This window comes from Perca flavescens, chromosome 13 (genome assembly GCF_004354835.1).
Source record: "Perca flavescens isolate YP-PL-M2 chromosome 13, PFLA_1.0, whole genome shotgun sequence".
NCBI classification, from domain to species: Eukaryota; Metazoa; Chordata; class Actinopteri; order Perciformes; family Percidae; genus Perca; species Perca flavescens.
Genome location: NC_041343.1, coordinates 9,395,154 through 9,417,074, shown reverse-complemented (window position 1 = coordinate 9,417,074; position 21,921 = coordinate 9,395,154). Strand labels below are relative to the sequence as shown.

At 41.7% G+C, this 21,921-nt stretch overlaps 1 protein-coding gene across 1 annotated transcript; it reads right to left on the bottom strand.

Annotated features, from left to right (window-relative positions):
• Positions 1-522: 522 nt before the first annotated feature.
• dhrs11a (dehydrogenase/reductase 11a) lies at positions 523-21,830 on the bottom strand. The gene is made up of 7 exons (XM_028594954.1): positions 21,388-21,830; positions 3,954-4,163; positions 2,971-3,065; positions 2,034-2,163; positions 1,761-1,853; positions 1,592-1,657; positions 523-1,499 (listed from the first exon to the last, which is right to left on the bottom strand). Exons 1-7 carry the CDS (start codon positions 21,517-21,519, stop codon positions 1,458-1,460), a joined length of 768 nt encoding a protein of 255 aa, XP_028450755.1. The 5' UTR covers positions 21,520-21,830; the 3' UTR covers positions 523-1,457.
• Positions 21,831-21,921: the final 91 nt, after the last annotated feature.

Below are 21,921 nucleotides of genomic sequence, written 5' to 3'. Positions count from 1 at the left end.
GGCCAACACTTCCTCTGTTGTGACAGAAATGACAAAGGAGTGGCACTTAGGACTTCACACACATTTCCCGCCCCTAATTTGTAGACTTTACTTTGCTAAGGGTGCCATCTTTTGGCCATGTCTGTTGATGCAAGTGTGAGTGTTGATAAATCTCAGGTCATGTACTGTACTCCGATTTAGTACTTACATCTAAGCAAATAAAATGACAAAGTAATGCCACTATTTAACATTTACAGTTCATACAGCTGAACTTTTTTTGTTGAACCTCTTCCCTTTAAAATATAAACCACTGTGGACTAATTCAATGTGGCGGACTCATTTATTAGGTCAAATGGAACAGGGCACTGCTGATAAAAAATGATATATTCTGGTGGTAAACAGAGGAGTACATGGGTCATGCAAGTCATGTATTGTGTAATAAAAACCTGTCACAAAGTCCACAGCTTGTGTCTTATTTCTGCACTGACAGGTTGACCGTAACAGTCCATCTGGTGAACATACAAACAAAAGACCATAACTTACTTCTGGGCAATTGTTTTTATTTATTCATTTAAAAGGAGAAACTTCCACTGAAAAGGTACACATTTCTAGGGTATGTACACAGAGTTAGTTTCTTTCTCCTATATAAGTTGCCAGTGTTTCCTTCTTACAATTCCTCATAAATGAATCCAAAAGTGCAGAACGACTGAAATTACACAGGCAAAACGGTGGATAGCAGAAACCCATGTGCTTAACAAACAAGGGCCCCTGTAGTTTTCCTGATTCCTACAATTGGGGTTGAAACCTGGATGGATCCAAACAAGGGTAACTGAATGTGTTTGTGAGAACATACGGTGAGTAAAGGTGTCAGGATGGACAGACTGTTGATGGTTAGTTACAGTCGGTAGCACATAGCATTGTCTATGGTTAGTGAGTATGAGACCACTTCTATCTATAATCAAAAGTTTAAATAGTTATAAAACAAAAATTAAACAAGAAAAGGTCATTCTTACAAACAGCAATTACTCCTTCCATTCAAATTTCAAAAAGATATGTCATATGACCTACAAAAACAAAACAAAGAAAACGTGTGCAATCAATGGCATACTCTTCCATCTGAAGTGATGGCCGTGGAGATGACCACATAGCACAGCAGCAACTCTCTCCTTTGTTATTTGTTCCTACTGTAGTTTTGGAGTCAGCTCAGTTCAGGACTGGGCTCAACAATTCACAAATACCAGGTGGCTGCATTCAGTAGTATTTTTGTAGTGGTTCACAAAGTCCATGCCCTTCATTTCCTCGCATAGCCTCCTTAAGGCTCCAGCCCTCTTCGACCACGTCCTTGCAGAGCCAACACAGCTGTAGATGATTTGTTTTATCCCCCCCCCATCCCTCCCCAACCCTTACCCAGAAGAGGTCGCTAAGGAGTCACCATGGCTGCTGTCTGTCTGCTCCTCCTGCAGCTTCCTGTCTCACTGCTATGACACCTGCTCTACTGGCCTCATCTGCACATCTCCAATCTGATGACACAAATACAAAAGGGGATTAATAAAGAAACCAATCACCACTCGATGAGGATGCATTTAATGGCACGAAAGCTTGAGAGAGGCACCTGGACATGAGGAGGGGCACTGAGGACAAATGTGACCGCACTGGCTATGTCTTCTGCTTTCAAACACTGAACAGTGGAGAAAAATTAGGCATTATTGATGCAACAGCACTGTGAGGATTTCGCTTTGTGAAATGCATCTTGTGACGCTCAGTCAAACGTGCACTCGTACCTTCATACTCTCATACACTGCAGCTGCTTTCTCTGGATCACTGTTGTGGTGCCGGAAGGCAAACTCAGTCTCCACTATTCCAGGAGATATACACTGCAGGGCAGGCAAATGCATTAGAAATGTACTGCTTGCACACGGACACAGCACTTTAAAATGAGATTTGGAAAGTGTTAAGGGCATACTGTATGTAGAGTCGTTTATGTGATCCGATATGCGGGCGGTAGCACAGGTCAGAGAAAAACCTGCACACTCCGATGATGACGACTAACTTACTGTTGCTCTGATGTGGGTGTTTGCTTCTCGAAGTTCTTGCCGTATCCCCTCAGTCAAAGCAGTCACAGCGTATTTAGTGGCACAGTAGAAATGCTCATCAGCACTAGGCACCATTCTATGCCCACCCATACTGTGACAGGTAGGAGGAGGAGGAGAGAGAGATGCATGAGCTAGTGACCACATTTAGTAGCTTCAACCTTGACTCAACCTAGAGCTGGGCAATATATCGGTATTATATATCGATATCGTGATATGAGTCTAGATATTGTCTTAGATTTTGGATATCGTAATATCGTGATATGACAAAAGTGTTGTCTTTTCCTTGTTTTAAAGGCTAATTACAGTAAAGTGATGTACTTTTCTGAACCTAAAAGACTGTTCTAGCTGTTCTATTATTTGCCTTTTCCCCACTTGTCCACATTGGTGATGATTATTTATCTAAAATCTAAGTGTGAAGATATTTTGTTAGAGCACCAATTGTCAACCCTAGAATATCACCGCAATATCGAAATCGAGGTATTTGGTCAAGAATATCGTGATATCTGATTTTGTCCCTATTGCCCAGCCCTAATTCAAACCCAAATTACGGTATTAAATTACCAATCTTACACTCTCCGACTTTTTATTTTAATTTTAAATGCCTCTACTTGCTCACTTATACAGCAAGTCACGTTTATTTGTTGGATTTAATATCATATACAGTGTCTCAATGGGCTTTACAGACCCAGAACAGTTCCCAAAAATAAACAGTTGAACCAATTAATAGGATTAGAGTCCAATAGTTCTTCACAGGTTCAGCAAGGGCCAGGTGGGGCTCACAATGGGCTTTACTTAATGCCTGGCAGATTAAAATCACCTTGAACAAACTGGCTGAGGTATTTTCAGATTAATCTATACATTTGTGCTTCGATTCAAAAGGGTTGCCTGTATAGCTTACCTATTAATATTGATGATGTGGCCATCGTCCACATTCCTCTCCTTCATTGACTTGTACGCCTCACGGGTGCAGATAGACAAGGCTAAGACATTCACCTGCAGGGGAAGTGAAGACAACGATCAATGTTGTTTCCATCTATATATGCACTGCATTTAAATAAGACATATAGCCAAAGTCATGCTGTGTGAAAAAAAAAAAAAAGTTGATTAATTTGCAGAACTTAAATGTGATTTTGCAATATTTAAAATGCCATATGATGAAATTGGTTTCAGCTGACTGATGTTCACAGGCTCACTGTGCTGGACCAGCTGAACCTGCTGTTCCTGTCCAGCTTGTGGCCTCTAAGCCGCTCCCATAGTGACACTGATAGACGGAAGGTTAAAGCCAACACAGTGGCAAGATAGGGGGAAGTGGCCAAACAAGGTCAGCATACAGATTAAACACAGGCTAAAAATACACTGCTGTACACATTCATGTGGGCTGCCATGACAACAGATGGACGAGCGTTACAAATGCAGGACTCTGGAGACAGAGACATTGGGGGGGGGGGGGGGGGTGGGGGGGGAGCATTCAGTGGTCAAGAGCTCAATGAATCAGAATGTAAGGTCCAAACAAGAGAAATAGTGCTGGGTTTCATCAGCGGGCCTCTGCTGTGCCAAGGCTTCTCCTCAGAGCCAATGAAGCAGCATCTGTGAGTGGAGGGGGTCTGTGTCTGTGTGTGTGTGTGCAGACCCCTGTGTCCACACAACACAAGCTCTACAAACACAAAAGACTTTCACTCGCACCGGGCCACTATTTCAGCTCCTCCTTCTACTTTTTTTGTTTTTGTTTGAGTGGAACAACCATAAAATCCATATCATTACAATAAGGGGATAAACTTGAGGGAATAATTCCAGCCATCCCAATTCTAAATGAAGTACAATGTTTCTCTCTCGCTTGTTGCAGTATAAGCATTTATATTTGAGTGTCTGTGATCCACCCACGTCGATCATGTTCCTCCAGCCCTCTGTCTTTCCGCTGAGCAAGGGCTCATTGTGGGCCAGCCCGGCATTGTTGATGCATACGTCCACGCCCTTGTGCAGCGTCTTGATTGCTGAAAACATGGACAGGATCTCCTCCTCGTTGGACAGGTCACACTTGTAAGGGATCAGTGTGCCACTGTAGCCTGCACTCTGACATTCTGCTGCCAGCTTCTGAAAAACACAAATCAGACCCAATCTAACAAAAATTCAGATTTGTTAAGGAGGATATTAAAACACAAAAATGTAAACACTTTAAATTGCCATAAATTGATTATCAGAAGTGAGACACTGCTGGTTAAGAGCTAGAAATGATTAATCTGTAGTACCATAATAAAGAGTGCCATGATACGCACCCTACCCACTCAGACAGGGAGAGAGCAGTGAGAACATGCAGCCATAAAATCAACCCTGCATCAGTTGAGGCCAAAAGGTAACCTGACAGCACCAGGGTAGCCAAACACACTCCAGTGTGACTATGTATTTTACAGATTCATTTTAAATTCAAATTTCTACCAAAATCCAAATCATGTCCCTGGATTGTGGCTGTATAAGAAAAGAAGCAAGCTTTGCACTGATGGAATGCCTCTTCCTTTCGGGATACAGCTGGGCAGAGCCTGCTGCAGGCTGAGCCGGATACGCTCCAACCAGGTCAGCTGGCTGTCCACCACTGTGGGGTAAATACAAAGTGACACCGATCCCCCTGCCAGGCACAGCTGCACCAGTCATCTGATGTCTCGCTCTGGGTGCCAGTCAGACAGGAGTGGGCGTGGTTGTTGAGGGTGGGGCTGGTGGTAGACAGAGATGATGAGCAACAACGTTTTGTGACGGCATGTTTTAGTGTGTTGGTCTTATTCGATACCTGATAGCGTGTGGGTTTTTTTTCCCCCCAGTGATCTCAACCAGTGGTTCCCAAGCATTTTTGTATGATGGACCCCCACATCCCCCAGACACACCAACCTCTGCCCATGTGTGTAACAGACCAGAATTTAATTTAGCTAAACATAAAAAGGTCAGGATGTATGTACATATGCCTATGAAGTCCCCCCCCCTCAAACAAAAAGTAGACACAACTAGGCATGTAATTACATTATAATTGATGATATCTACCTGGGCCAGAGTATCTGAGATGGGTTGGGCTGGTCTTTTCATTCCTAGCCAGGCACACAGTTAATAGACTGGCACAAAGCACAAAACTTTCCAACCATTTCTTACAGGCAGAGCAAAGCATGGTGTAAAGATAGTGAGTATATACTGTATGTTCATGTCGAGCATTTTTTTTGTGGTGAAACTAATCCCAGAGAAGAGGCAGCACCTGGAATTTGACAGTGACAGCTTTATAGCCAGAATATGGATTATGAAGAAAGCACCAGCAGAAAGTTGCATATGACACGACTACATGTGATGAAAGGTAATCATCATATGTAGTAGTGCAGATCAATGGGACTGTGCTGTGGGATTTTCTGTTAAATGTCTGACATCTGGACACAAGTATTGCACTACAGTATATCTGCTGATTGTGGTAGCTCAGCTGCTCCTAAAGGAAACCAAGTACATATGTGAAGCCTGCTTTTTAGAATCAGGATGAAATTGGATTGAGGGATCATTTAGGCTTTTTTTCTAACAAAACCCGTAATAGAGTAAATGCATCCTATCTCACATTTGGAGTGTGCAGATTTCCCTGCTCTTTCTCTAAGCTGTTTAACTGGGATTATCCAGAGAGAAGGAATTACCCGAATAAAGCTGTCAAAATGCTTAAACACTGAAAACACTTGTCTTATCTGAAAAGACTAAACCAGCTCTTTTGCCAGTTGTTATACACAGGTGAACCATTCCCTCTTGTCCATTACTTTCAATGTGAAGCTTTGATCACTGGTCTGTTCAGCTGTCCCTGGAGAGACAGGCTCAGACATACAAGTGTGGATGTAGCCTGGAGCAGGCCAACAGACTGGTGGAGAGGCTCTTCTTTATTCAGAAAGGAGGTTAACATAAAGAGGAAGCTACGCTGGTCTTTTGTTAGAGGGGGAGAATTAGATGTGTTACTGAGATTTAAGTGGGAGCAGCAGAGCAAACAGGCTGTGATCTTGGTCCAACTACAGGAAGTCTCAGGCTGTGAATCTCTACGTGTGTGTGTGTGTGTGTGTGAGAGTGAGAGAGAGTTCTGGCACCAGCTGTACTTCCTTGGCCAGAATCAGCCTTTATACTGGCCGCGCCAACAGCTAATTTAGCCGACTTTGAAACTGACTTTTCTAAATTTCTCTTTCGAAATGTGAGTTCAATATGCTTGATTTTTAGTTCCTTTTCACTTTTTCTCCTTTTGTGTTTTTTTGTTGTTGTCTGTAACTGTGTTTTTATTTATGCTGCTGCCTGCCTTGGCCAGGTCTCCCTTGAAAAAAAAAAAAAAAAGGATTCTCATGCTACGTTTACACATGGCCAGCTATTTTCATAAATGGACATTTCAACCTCTCCGTTTTCAAAAATAACGTCGGGCACAGTGGTCAGTTTTCAGAAAAGTGTTTGTTTACCCGTGTATATATGCCGTTGAGAGCATGCCAAACCTGTAGGTGGCAGTGTAACGAGACGCTCAAGACCACGTTAGCCAATCAGAATCCTGAAAAGAGCAACGACAGCAACAAATCACTTCCTCTCTCTTCTCTTCCTCATTTCCTCGGCTGCTTAAACCTTCGTTTAAGCAGTTTACACGCAAACGTAGTTTTCCAAAATCTCCACTCTGGCCGGAGGTTTTAGAAAGAATCCTTTTCAGAGGCGAATTGTCCGTTTGCGTGTAAACCAAGGGCACAAACGAAGGGAAATGTCTCCGTTTTTCAAAAGAACCATGTACGTGTAAACGGGGTATTAATCTCAATGGGACACTCCTGGGGCCTGTTTCAGAAAGCAGGTTTAGTGAAAACTCTGAGTTTGTTAACCCTGAGATGAGGGTAACTCTGGGTTTTCCGTTTCAGAAAGAGAGGTAACTTCACCTCAGACTCTGTGACCCTAACCTGGTCGGGAGCAGCTTTTCTTCTCTCAGTCTCCTCCCTCTGACACAGCGCTCTCTCATTTCCTCATTCATTCATTCAGTCTGCATCCGGCACATTTTAGCGCAGTTTGTTATCTGCATGAATAAAAAAAACAGGGTTGGTTTACTAACCGTGTTAGGCAGACTAGAAAACGTTTTTGTTCCGAACATGGCATTTCCTTGTGTCGACGATCCCGTTGATGAAGTAGCTGTATGACTTTGTTAGTTAAACATAGCTTATGTCGGGAGATGATATTGAGGCCCCGGCTATAGATGCATTTTCATTTTCAGATAACTTCCTATTTGAACGGTATCGTTTTTCTTCACAGTCCATCAGATATGTAGATAACCTTATCCGTCCAAATATCACTAACATCACCCATCGTGGAACTGCTCTTACATCCCAGCAGATTCTTTGTGTCAAATTACGTTTTTTTTTTTTTTTCAAACGGCAGTTTTCTTTACAACATTGGTGATGCGTAGCATAAAGCCACTGTATAGCAAAGCGCCGTCAGAAGAGTGTGACTCACTCTGAAACATGTTTTAAACATTTGTGTAGGGTTCCCTGGACACAAACCAGTAAGAGACATTAAAAAGAAATACATTATTGTAAATCATAATTCTGTTAATGATGGTGCTGCAGCCTCAGAATGGGATTAGTGGTAAACCTAGTTTACTTTTTCGCCCGCAGGATTGCACCTAAAGGAAATTATAGGTGTACTACCATTCCAGTTTTCACCAGTAATGTATATTTTTATTTATTTCAGGACAATGCACATTTGATGGACATGTACAACAGTACCAGTAAAAAATGCCAGACTGTAGCCTAAGGGCTAATTTCCATCTGTAGTCCATATATTATTATAGGTTACCTGTGATTAAATATGAAATGAATACACTATATTAGAGCTTACACATTGACCTCGAGCAGCAATTTTCTCCCACACCAATTGTCGCTATTTTGCCGTATTGCTTCTTTTTAACAAAATATATATTCAAACTCGTTTGCGCGCAGGAGTATTTCCGCTGACCAGTTTGTTTGTGGTTGTTACCATGGTGAATCGAAGTATCATGTCTCCATTCATGCTGCCTTTTTATTGTGGTGGTGCACGCGCTTAACCCTGAGTGAACCTACTCCTCAAATCAGCTGTTCTGGAACCGAAAACTCAGTGTTTCCCACCTCAGGGTAAATCCACTCAGACATCAGGGTTAGACTTTGTTAAACCTCCTTCCTGGAACGGACCCCTGGTTCAATAAAGAAAACGGCACTAGAGCACGCTGTCCCACAAATAAGCAACCAGGCCTGAAAATGCAGCAACAACGTGGCCGGCAAATGCACTGTACACACAATTCATTCATCATAATCCAAATTGAAACTGGATATCTGCAGGTAAAGCATGTTTGGTGTCACACCTTTTAAGATAGGGATAGAAAATGTGGGTGAGAAAACCACTAAACATATCTCGATGGCAGACACGCACACACAGCGGTGCTGCTAAATGAGCCCTGGGGGAACACAAAATAGAACTGAAGATAAGTATGTTTGAGGGCAAGGTGTAGTGGAGGTGCACAGGACACGCCCAAATCAAATGCAGCATCAGAATCAAATCAACCAAAATGTAAACAACACCTTATGTTATTATTGTTCTCTCAAAGCAGCATTCATGTTCTGAACTACTTGGTGTATTTTATTTGATTCGCCATCTTGTTTTTCTTTGAAGAAATATTTACAAAATTCTAAACGCTTTATATGTACAAACCTATTTTAATATCACTTGTATTATCGGTTACTTGTATATGGTTTTGTTCTTGGGTTCTTGGTTATGGAAGACTGCACACGTGTACACAGAGCTCTGTAACTCATAAAAATCACTATTTGCTATTACCCAGACAGTCTTGATAAGACCAACACTGAAAGATTAAAAAAAAATAAAAAATCGTACTATTCAAAAGACAAATGATGTTAAAACAGGTCATAAAGCCTTTCCACGTTCCAGTAATGGGTGTACATACACCCACGCAGCACTCTCATGTGTACATCTCTACATAGTCCCATTTACGGCCAGTAACCCCTGCAGGGGGCGGTTATATAAGCTCTACAATGCATTGTCCCACACTATGTTCATCAATCATTCACCCACTCAGGTGGAACTGGTATAAATGGACCGGCAAAACAACTCGCTACAGAAGAAAGAAAGAAAGAAAAATAAAGATCCCAAAGCGCTAAAGGCACACAAGCTCTAAGTGGTGAGCCAGATCAATAGCACAGAAGGCAGCAGCCATGAACACAGAGAGAGCTGAGAAATTTGATTTGTCTCAGGTTGACTCGGGAGGTCTCACAGACAAAAGATGGATTGTAGTATTGGCCACTGTGCCTCATCTTATTCTCTGAAAAGACCTGGTAGGCGGTTTAAAAAAAAAAAAAAAAATCTAAAGATGTTATGCAGCCATAATTCAACCAACAAAACCCTTCCCTCGTAATCCTTTCTGTCCCTTCTCTTAAGTACCTGTGACACACAAAACTATTTTGCCTGTCATAACGCATTTTCATCCTCATTACTGTGACTGTTGTCCAGTGATCACAAAAAGTGTGCAGGAGGGAGGGAGGAGTAGAGTGAGGGTTGGCAGCCAGAAAGTGAAACACAAGGAGAGTGAGAAAACAAAACCTGAAGCATGCCGCATTAAAGCTGATCAAAATGCATTTAGGTTTCAGTAGATTTGACTCTATAGGGGAGAACAGCAGCACTCGATGGCTCATGCAGTCACCGCTTCAAGGGAGAATCCACCCAATAGAGAATTTCACATAAGACTAATTTAGTGTGATTATCCATCACTGAAATGTAAGTAACGCTACGCCCTACAACCGCAAACCGGTGAGTCAAAACGCTTTAGAGATACCATGAAACGTCACTAGGAGCTACCCCACAAAATAAATAAGGCGAAGGGAAATTCATTTTTTCGTAGCGATGGGCGACTGAAGCTGAAGGGGCTTTCTTTCTATTTGTGCCAAAAAAAGATTCGCAGCTTAGTCTGTCTCATATGTGTGCAATAAAAGGTCAACATGCCTGCGTGTTATTATTAAATCTGTAATACTTTCGATCTGAAATGCTGCATTAAATTTAGACTGCAGTAAATTAATTCATGCACTGTCTAAAGAGCCTACACTTTTTGTTGATAACCTTCTCATTGGCTCAGTGTCACTGTGGGCTCACATGCTTTCACTTCATGGTTGATATTTATCTAACAATTCAAATGAATCGCACAGGTCATTGGCGAATGATATTTATTAAATTAGCCTATTCATTTTTATTATCTTATGGTATCAGGTTGTTTAGCGTGCATCTCCATCTTTTTCAGTTATTTTAGCATAGTAACAGTTTAGCAGAAAGTGCTTTCCGAAGCACCGGTGACGTTTTAATCTTCATCAGTCACGTGGTATTCCTCATTTGAAACAAGCTCCACACTGTATTGAAATCGCCTATATCTACTGGTTTCTATACTAGTATCTAGTTGAGACACTTTATTCTGCTAAGCCCTCACTCATTATCCATCTGAACTAGCACAAACTATTAAAAATAGACTCTCTCAAGTTTAGCCCGAGCACAATTATACCGTGTGTGGGGTCAAAGGTGATATTAGGCTGTATAATAGCATTGCTGCAGACTGGAGGGGATTGTTGAGTGATTATTTCTTCTTCACAAACCAAAAGGTCTAAAGGTCGGAAAGGGCCGTTTTACAGCACTTCCTTCATCTAGACAAACAGATAAGAATACTCTTTATTAGTAACTACACTCAATAACAGACTTCCTCCAATCAAGGAGGTAAACGTAAAGAACGTCAAACCTAAACACTAGGGCTGGGTTAAAATAAAGGATTCTCCAATTAAAATCAATCTTTGTTTGAGCAATCCAATATTAATTAATAAAATCGATTTTTTAAGGTATGCCTTTTCCCCCCTTTTTGTGGGCTATACTGTGTTGATGACTGCTGTAGTTTGTCAATGACTGACAGGTTAGTCCTGTTAAGTAAAAATGGGGGAATTCTTAATGTAAACATTAACCTGGGGCATTATAAAAAATAGGTGCTTGTATAATTTACAGCATCATTTCTCTGAGAATATCTTTTATAGCCAAGCAGAAGTGTTATTGTAAGAGAAATGTCACTAACCTAACTGATGTTGAATCGGAATTAAATTGACTCGGGAAATCATTGGCGATACCCAGCCCTACTAAACACGGTGCCTGTTGATGAGTAAATACCTACTCAGTTGTCATGTACTTGTAATCTGCACTAAAAAATGGCCCAAATGAAAAAGGCTTTTAACCGTGATAGACTGGGTAGACCGAGCCGGCAGCCAGGTGTTGTGTAACAGACAGGTGCAGCCAGTGTGGTGGCATTTTATTTTCCCAAACAAAGTGAATACAAATCAGGAAGAGGCAGCAGAACATCTTTATTTCAAATAGGACATAAAACCATATGAGGATGGCATTTCTGTCAGCGATACTTCAATACTGGATTAACTACAAAGAGAGCGAGAGCAGCCTTTCGTCACATTTTCACAAGGGCATCATATGATTAAAAAAAAAAAATGGCTCTCCAGTGCCCTTGTTTGTAGTTGAAACATGCATGAGGGGTGAAGCTTTCCTCTAGTGAACCAGCATGCATCATGTGTCTCCTCTATCTCATGTGAGGAGTTATTCCTGCACCTGATGCCGGCCATCGGTACAACTACTTTTCTCTCTCATCACAGGCCATTGCTGGTTCTAGCAATGAGCCAAGTCATTATGCATGCTAAGTTTATAATAACTTGAGCCCAGAGTAGACAGACATAGGAGAGTCTCATGGAGACGGTGTTGATCGGACGCATCCAAAATGAAAACCTTTCAAACTGGGCCAGCCTGAGCTGGGTCTATTCAGCATGTTCAGCTTTTTAGAGTAGCCATAAAATGTTTCCAAAATCAAAACAAACACCCAGCAACAAATCCAATTTCGCTGCTGTCGAAGCCAAAACAATCCAATTTGCATTCTTTCTCAACAACCCCTCCAGTGACCCCATTTACCCCCCCACCCACTCAAGTTGCCTCTGTGCTGTAGATTTATAAAATGCTTTCACCGGGCAGGTTTCCTACTTTTGCACCCGGCCACAAAAATATACATAACAATAACAAGTGCTGGCCTGCTTCTGCAGTTGCACTTAGTGTTTACGGGATGTCTTCCTCCCTTGCACATCAGACCTCCTCATACACACAATCTCATAGACTGTACAAAAGTAAAAGAGCTTTCCAGCAAGTCTTCAACAGCACAGGACAGGACAGGAAGCCCCCCCACCTATCAGAGCAGGAGGCCCGGGGAGGGAATGTCAATGCCAGTATACCTTCCACCTTGAAAGATGACAAGCACAGAGAGGACAGCACAGCGGTGGTGCAGGGGAAACGGCTCATAGGGGTCACTGAGCTGTCTAGACCAATCCAGTCTGGATCATCGACGGCACATTTCCAGGACAACTGGCTCACATCCGGCGCTGCCAGATGTTCCGCCGAAGCCGTTCTTGAAGGTCCAGTGTGTAACCTTTTTGGTTGTTCATTCTCAAAATCGGTGTTGCCCGTTCACAAACTTGTCCTTTTTCATGAGTATTTACCACCACCATCAATTCCAAGTATTCCTATTGGCTTGAAATTTTACATTTGCGGTCGCATGAACTGGGGTAGATGCTCCATATTCATGCGCCATCTTGAAATACGTTAGCCGGTGAGGGACATACAGGACATACTGCTCCGGCTTTCGCGTTTTCGCTGTCACATGATAGAGATGGAGGACCACACGTATTCAAAATCCAAATTTCAGGAACAGGAGTCTTCTTCTTCGCCCAGAAAAAGAAAAAGGATATCGAAAAGAGCAAGAGACCAGCGTCATCAGAAAAAAAGCGTGAAGGCTAACGTAGCTGTAATACGTACTTTGAACGACGCGGTACGAGAGAGCTGATTGCAATATATGATCTCAACGCTAGATGGGAGAAATTCCCCCACACACTGGAGCTTTAAACTCTGTTCGCTTTGGGAAACAACAACCTTCGAACCAGCAAGCTACACGCTGAAAATGGCAAGTTTTGAAGAAAATTGGGATCGTGCAACAAGGCAGCCTTGCTTGGTTCTTAGGGGGAATGATTGTAAAGATGTACAAAGAATATGTTTAACATTATGGCATTTACTATCTAACTGGGACGTTTCGGGACGGATTGTGGCAGGATCCCTATGGACAAAGTAGCGTTACACGCTGCAATACACTGGTATTACATTTAACCACGTATCTAGCTAATTTAAATACATTACTGTATTGTGTGAACAGTAAACTTCGTTTAATATTGTATGTGGCATTTTCTTTTGCATGGTTCCACCAAAGCAGTTCCTTCCCAAGGCCATTTTGCAGAGCCACCGTCTCTGCGTCCGGAGCTTTGCGCCGCCCAACAGGATTGTGATTGGTTTAAAGAAATGCAAACAACCCCGAGAGTTCTTTTCTCCTATCATGGCATGTATGTGTGGTAGAGCCACAGCGCTGTGGAGTAAGGTCTGGCAATGTCGAGACCCAAGTGATTTAGTATGTCATTAAAAACACTCCTGACGTAAGCGATGAGTAGAAATGTAAGTATAGTGGTAATACAGGTCTGAGAAAACTTCTTTGCTAGTCAATTACGGACAAAGTCACATTATATATATATATATATATATATATATATAAAATATTATATATAGACAAGACATGACAAATGATGATAAATTGAGGTCTTAATATCAGATTCCACCTGCTCTTGAGGGGGTAACAATGAATGAAATCAATTTTTGCATGCAAATGCCTTGCACAGAATGCATGTACGCCGGTCAACTTGGAAACGATGGTAAGGGTTATAACTAATTTCAATGTGAAAATAGTACTGAGGTCAGCAGTGTTTGCACACTTGGGAGTGTGATACAGCAAAAACCACAATGTTAGAACATGACTGGATTATTCATACTGTATTTAATGTTCATAGGCTAAATGGGGTTTTACGATACTGAACAACCATCTAACCCTCCATTTTGCACATCACACATATCACTAAAATTACAAAACACGAAGACCAAATAAGAAACTACAAAAAGATGAATCAGGACACAGACTAAAAGGGATAGAAACACAAAGTGAGGCAGAGGGTATGAGACAAAGAGAGTAAAGCTGTCTGTCCTGACCCACTTCAAATCCTTTTCGGGAGTGAAATCTATTCACTGTGAAATAACAGGACGGGCTGTCTAGACACAACCTACTGGAGGTGGTTGAGACAGCGTCAGATATGCAGACAGACAGAGACACTGACTGACTTTTATTGTGTCACCTCAGCTTTTGAAGCATGACTGAGCACCTTTTAGCTCCTTCAGAACGGGCAACAAATTGAAGTTGGTCAGCCAAGGTCTTAAATTAACCTTCTGGCTCACCTGCCAAGGGCTTTGAGTTCTAAGTGTAGTGTTTTAGTGCAGAGGCTACTGCTTTGTGCAGAGCTGCATTAACAGGCTGCCAATCAGGAGTCTGTTTGATCCAAGCCCACAGGAAAAAAAAGAAAAAAAAAGTCTTAAAACCTTAAAACAGGCAAAGATCAGAAACTGAATATAAGCAATGTATTCAAATGTTCATATCTCAAAAGGCCATCAGCATTGAATGTCCAGATTTGGGGAAATAAATCATCTGTCTGTTACTTGTGGTCCTGGTTTGAGTTTTCTTATTCCATGTTTTTCCTTTATTCCTGAGCACAATACTTTAACATAAATGGTCTTCTCTGGACAGATCTTACGCAGAATCTCTTCTCAATCTCTTGCTAACACAGGCTCTCTGCACGATTAATCGTTCGATTATAAAATCGCGATCTCGATTCTCCCGTTTGCAATATCACTTCTTTTTTTTTTTTTTTTTTTTTGGCCTTTATTTTGATAGGACAGCTGAAGACATGTAAGGCAAGCAGTTAAAGAGTGTGCTACAAAATCATTCTGTTTTTGATACTGTACTTAAATTGCCAATTGACAAACTCCATTTCTCTAGAGACTGACGCTGTAGCTGCAGCATGTTGATTGACATGTTTTAATTATGTAAAGACATGTTCAAGGAGTTCAGATAGAGCCTGTATCAGGGCCATAGTTAGTTCAATGTGTTATATGTCACTATTTTTGGTAGACTACTGTACTTAAATGGCCAGGATGTACTTTATTTTCTTTTTTCATTGAAGCCTCTATGTTTACAGGCTTGTGGTGATGCCCAATGTGCCATAAAAAATATCTGTTTGGTACTGCCAATTTGTTTTGTCTTGTCATGGTTCTTGTGTGCAATAAACATTACACTTCGTGAGAAACAAATCGTGGCAGAGAATCGTGATATCAATTCTAAGCTAAAAAAATCGTGATTCATATCCCCCGAATGGTGCAGGCCTACTCTCTGCATGCCAACCACAAATCTGTCTCGCACTAAAAACCCACAAACTGTTTGCTAAATTTATCTGATCTAAAATTGCAGCAGCCAAAGCTTTGGATTTTGACAGTTGCCTCTATTGTGGGGAGCCTCAAAGCACCCAGGAAATGTCAGTTTTACTTCGGCAGTTTTAAATAGATTTACAATACAAATAGAGGTATTTGTATAAAGCAGATGTTCTTTCTGCATTTAGCCTGGGTTAAAACAAACGTGACAACTTGCATGCAGCAAGTTTAGAAAAGTAATTTGGCTGTGTAAAAAGCACATTTTAAATGAATGCCATTAAGCACTGAATCTTTCAGAGACACGCTGACCAGAGACACTGATCACTGAAGAATGAAGAATTAGGTATTGATGTTTCTTGTCGGCCTATATACAGTCCGACAAACTATACTTTCCAGGAATCATTGAATGTATAGGCGACCACTGAATTTGATTGATTACTTGATAAACCCCACCCCATACCAACCTCTGCCTCTCCTCCCCCAGAGCAACAGCAGCACTGACACTAATCTCCTCTACACTCCCCTGACCTGCATATAATGCAAAAACATTAAAGTGCAACTTATGGATATCTTACATTGAAAATGTGTCGGCATGCACGTAATGGCAGTCATATTACCAAACAGGTTATGTGAGATTTAGATAGCAGACTATATTTCATTTACAACTAAAACACGTTTCATTTGTGAAATCAAGTTTCGCAAATGCATATAAAATCACTGTCATCTACGGGAAACAACATCAACCAACCTCGAGCTAGCAAGCCACATGCTATAAATGCCACGTTTTGAATAATATTTGGATCGTGCCTCAGGGCAGGCCTGCTTGGTTGTTTCGGAGAATGATTGCAAAGATTTACAAAGAATATATTTACTATCTAAGTGGGATGTTTGGGACAGACGGGCAGGGATTGCTACGGATGAAGTAACGTTACACACGGCAATACACTGGTAGGAGCAAATTACGTTTAACTACGTATCCAGCTAAATATCTCAAGTTACTGTATTGTGTCAGACTGATCTCAATAAGTGGCGTATGTATGACACGCCAATTCGTGTGCCATTTTGGCGTGTTATCAAGAAGCATACTTGCTTTTTAGCGTGTTTATCAACGCCGTTTGGCCTCCATTGACTTACATTACCTTGCGATTGTGCGTGAATTTACGGCGTAGCCAGTAGTATCAAAGGGCGAAAATCCACGTAGGGCGGTTGGTCGGGGTGGAGGATGGGACTTTTCCTAAACCCAACCCGTCCGCTGTATACGGTGCTCAAAAAGTGTATAGATAACACGCCACTTGGCTTTCGAAAGTGGCGCATATGTTTATGCAAAGTCACGATATCACGTTAATTGTGTGAAGAATTAACTACTCCCATAACTGTGTGTTAACTACTGCATCACCTTGTGCTCTGCACGCATAACAAACCCAACATATGGGCTATGTGGGCCGGAGTGCTTTAGAGGACTGAGAAAGAAAAAAAAAAAAAGCCTTAATCACCAGTAACTGGATGCCCTCTTCTTCTGAGTCAGACTCGGATGTGAGCTCAGACTTAAAATCCTTCTAATGTGGCAGAATTCTTACAAACAGCATGCATACAGTTATAATAAACCTTCCTCTGTTTGATGGTGATCTCACTGCTGAAATTAAATTCTTTAGTGCTTGGTTGTAATGAAAATGTGCACTATCCTATGCAGAGGCCACTTTTAAACCTTTTATAACTGTAAAGAATACATTGTGTGAAGAGAATACTCCTACAGCGAAATAAAAGCTTTTTCCACTGGGCCTTAAGGGTTTCACAAGAGTTAATGAAAAGCTGTACTGCTGCTACTTGGATGTGTCCCTGTTGTCTCCATTCCTGCACAGAGCCCATGGTGACCACACGTCTCCCGTCAGCTCGCTTCTCCCCCACTGCCAACTCTATAGTCTCACAGACAACAAAACAATACGGCAGCCACAACGCTCCACCCCGCATTCTCCATGTTTTGCTTAAACAGAAATCTATCAAATTTGAGTACATGTCTTCCTTTTGTTATCGTTTTATCTGGTCTACTATGATATTAAGTGTGAATATCGCTGTTGGTCAATACTGACCGTAAAAGCTTTACGTCCCCAAGTAAAGAAATAAACACCAAAAGGGAAGTCAAGAACAATTACTTAGTGATAGACACTTAGCAGCATGCCAGGTTTGGTGCAACTACAGCAAGAACCCAGTTTACACGGCAGAGATTACAATACTGGCTTTGTCCCTCAACTCACACAGACAACTCTCTAAGGTCTTGTACAAGTGATGAAATCTGTCACAGAATGAGAGCGATGGAAACCTGTCACTCTACACAACCTGATATTAATCTCCAGTTTGGCCAAATATTTAGTTAGTTGAGGCTGAGCTTGGGTTTCATACATCATAACAAAAAAAAATTAAACAAGACATGTTCATACCTGTATTTTGGGTTTTTAATTGGACACGTTTTACATACTTTAATGTTAAAAAAACAACAACATTATTGTCTTATACGGTCTGAATATACACCTGTATTTACCCTGTGTCTGAAACGCTCCGTTTTAGTGCCCCTCTCTTTAAGCCCCCCTACTGAAAAGCCCAGTCTGCTCTGATTGACTTGCGAGAAAAATATGGCAGCAAAGGTAGTGCTCAAGCCGTGGGTGGAGATCAGGCCCCCATGAACAGCGCTCAGCCTTTCCGCTGATATTGTCCAGTGGCCACTGCAACGGGAAATCCCCCTGCGACCCAGAAAAGATTTTCCCATAGGCCACCATTGAAAGAAAAGAAGAAAAAAAAAGAGATGTCTGTACAACTGCTGGCAGGACACCTCGAACTGTAAACAAGATCGGTTATGACTCTTTCTATTCTGAATTGTTATTCCATGGACTTCCCTCGAGCCGAGAAAAGCAATTTTAAAACCTGTAATGTCATCACAATGTTAAGTCTCTGGGCCGAGTGGGAACTCGCCGGCGGGGCCAGCGCATATTTAGTGGCCGGAAGTGAACCCGGAAGCTTAGAAACGTTTTTTGCCGGACGCGCCACTGAGCAACTCTCATATGAACGGGGCTCTGCCATGAACGTTGTAGCCAGGTGTTAGAATACATCCATGTTGGAGATACTCAGATGGGGGTACTGTATATTCCAATTATCCTGCATGTGACATAGGAAGGGGAACCAAATCTAAATGGCTCGTTGAATCCAATGTTTTCTGATCTTGGCAAAGCAGCCCACAAAAAACTGACTGTGTGGTCTTATTTCACAGTTTGTGGGTTGGTCGGCAATCCAGATACATTATGTGCACATGCACTGGAAAGTGACTTTTTCATGATATGTCCTTTTTAAGAATGCTCTGGCTGTGATGTAGTCAGCTCTTTAATGCTAACTGACATTTCTATTATGTAAAAGTACTATAAAGATTTTAAATGTTGTGACCTTGTTTTCGTCTTCCACAAGTCATAGACGGGGGCTGAACCAAGCTGCTGTTGTTAACTATTGACAGGAAGGGCCATGTGACCAAAGTATGAATGGAGAAAGGATATCACACTCACTGTATGCATGTATGGGCATGGGCATGGGCATGGGCATGGGCATGGGCATGGGCATTGGGCATGGGTGTGTGCGTGTGCATGTGTGTGTGTGTGGTCGAGGTGGGGAAAATGCTTGCATGTAAATAAGACCTAATTGAAATATGGAACTTTTTTTTTACTCCAGAAAGAAAAATAACTTTAAATCGATGTACACGCCTGCTTGTAAATCATGCTTTCATCACACCATCATCAGCAGAGTTCCCTAAACTGATGTTGGTCTAATGCTCTTGCCAAACTATGTTATTGCAAACTGTAAACAGTGCAGCAGCATAAACGGGTAGAACAGCCACAGTTCTGTATGGCATCAACAAATTTGATGTAAGAAAAATATGAATTTTCATGACTGCTACCACAAAATGTAACCCATGATGTATTATTCACAGTAGTGCATGCACACGTGGATGTACTTAGGTGACATTTTACAGTAAAACACCAAAGCATTCAAATGTGACACTAGTGTTGTTAACAACCACAGGCTAAGCTACAGTTTTCTGCTTTAAGAAATCACAGTCTAAAAGGTGGCTGCATGTAGGCCTCCTGCAGCCCAGTGCTGGAAGCTGGGACAAGTATGGGGTGAGGCCTAATTATTGACAAGATAAGCAAGGTGCAGTGCCTTATTGCTTATGATTAGGCAAGAGTTAGTGGGGTGGGGTCACTAACACCTGCCCTAGAGGAGGCCTTTGTCTTCCAGTCGATACTTCAAAAATGTATTATTTTTGTAATTACAGCCACGCGTAGGAGGAAATGTCCACAGGCAAGAAAAGAGAGAATTCAGCACACTGTGCTTTGACTTGCAACAAACGTTAATAAAGTAATATTAATAAAGTTTACTGCAAGTATAAGGACAGTGTGTGGGAATTCTCTCTTTCCTTAATTACAGCCATAAATTCACTGGTTCAATATGCAGAAGACAAATTCACTTGCAGTTCAAACATAATCACCACAGGCACTAATTACTTTCATAGTCATGATTAGAGCAGACAGTACTCAAATAACGACACGACTTGTCTGTATTATCATAGTGGGTGTGATTTAAGCTCTAAAGCTAACTGAGCACTGACCTCAAAAACGTGATGTGTATCGGATAATGTTTGTTCCAAACCACATTAGAAATTAATATTGCTATACAAAGTCTAGGTGGGACAAATGAAATAAAAAAGAATATAAATACAAAGGTTTGTAAACTGAGATGTATATGGGTTTGGTTGTTGTAAATTGATTTTCTAAAATATAACAATGGTTATATATAAGGTAGAAATTTGGGTCATTTTAATCAGGATCTGTTTTTTTTGGTAAGCCTATTGGTTGGGAATCAATAAATAGCCTGAAACCTATGACCCATAAAGACATCCTTATACACATCTAGACAACACTTTATTTACAGTGTCCCAAAAGACTGGGTATGCACTGGCACTCCTGAAAGACCCATTGGCATCCACTGGCACCTCTTTGGAAAGGATGGTGAGGTAATTTGACTGCACCTAAACAGACAGTTTATTACTCTAACACTGGCAGTAGGCCTAGATGAAGGATGGCAGGGTGACCCACAGGCTACTGTCCCACATAATGTTGTTAGCAGGTGTCTCCCTCGCTGAAGTGTCATGTGGCAAGACATACTGAATCCCTGACAGCTCTGTAAATGCTGGCCTGCTGCTGCTGACCCTGTCCTCTGACTTTACGGTCGACCAGAAGAAAGTTAATTTTTCAGCAAGGGCTAATAATAGAGATTATTACAGGTTAGGGGTGTAGTGGGATATGTAGAGTGATGCTGGTGTAGGAGCATCACATTTGCCTCATTTGGTGGGTGGTCCTGTATCCTGTGGAAATCCAGGGTACAATAATATCCCTGTAATTTAACATGGGACATCAGTAACAAAAGCTTGTCGGGATTTGGGTCTGGTTTATACCTATTATGAAGCCACAATTCCTATAACGTTAGTCTATCATTTTGGATTTAATATTAGTCAAATATATTATCAATTGTTTAATTATTAGGTTAAATGGGGTATTCTTTCTTTAATTAAATTGTTTAACGTTGCCAGAACATCATACCTGACTTATCAATTTCAACAAAATAAAGCAAAAAACGGCTGCGTTACCTAGCTACATTTTAAAAAGGCAGTGTACACATACCGTTAGCTGTAACGTTGGGGCTAAAGGTTTCTAGCTGAAGTTGTAAAGCTAATGTTAGCTAACAGTTAACGGTAGTTAGCTAGTTTGTTGTTGCTCTAACAGAGCTAGCTTCTTATATGAGTCAGGCAGACTATTTCCCAACTGTTAAGGATAATAAATTAAATGCCCACCTCTATTTTGTCGACACTCCTGGCACAGCCGACAACCCTCATGCCTTGCTGGACCAGTGCCCGGGCTACAGCCGCTCCAATCCCCACCGAGGCTCCGGTCACCAGGGCCACTCTGCCTTTCCACCGCTCCATCTCCACCGTACTGTCTACACCGGTACTGTACACGGAACAACAGCTCCTGCGCTCTTCCTCTGTCCGCTTAGTTCAAGCTGTCACAGTTGTAGCTATCAGTATTATGTGCGATAATGATGTTCAGATTGAGGGACAGCCTCCTGATTCAGTCTGTGCAGCATCCAGGACAGCGGCGGGCAGTGTGCTTGAGCCCGAATCCATGCGCTCCTCTGGATGAAATATGAAGAGCCCTGTCGTGAGTAAATGTTTGGTTCACATCACCTCCCACTTTCTTTTTTAACAATGGTGCCTGGAGTGCTCTCCGTATGTTGGTTATCTACCTCCGCCTACTGGAAAAAACTAAAATAACACAATAAGTGTTTGACGCGATACCTCCACGTATTCCCCGTAATCAAAAGCTTT

Bases quoted from the DNA above. Each gene is read 5' to 3' on its own strand.
- dhrs11a (XM_028594954.1), bottom strand. From the start codon at position 21,519: ATGGAGCGGTGGAAAGGCAGAGTGGCCCTGGTGACCGGAGCCTCGGTG. The intron at 3,066-3,953 runs GTGGGTGGATCA...CTTCCCCTGCAG, and splicing joins GCTGGAGGAACATGATCGAC to GTGAATGTCTTAGCCTTGTC. The intron at 1,854-2,033 runs GTAAGTTAGTCG...CCTGCCCTGCAG, and splicing joins ACACCCACATCAGAGCAACA to TGTATATCTCCTGGAATAGT.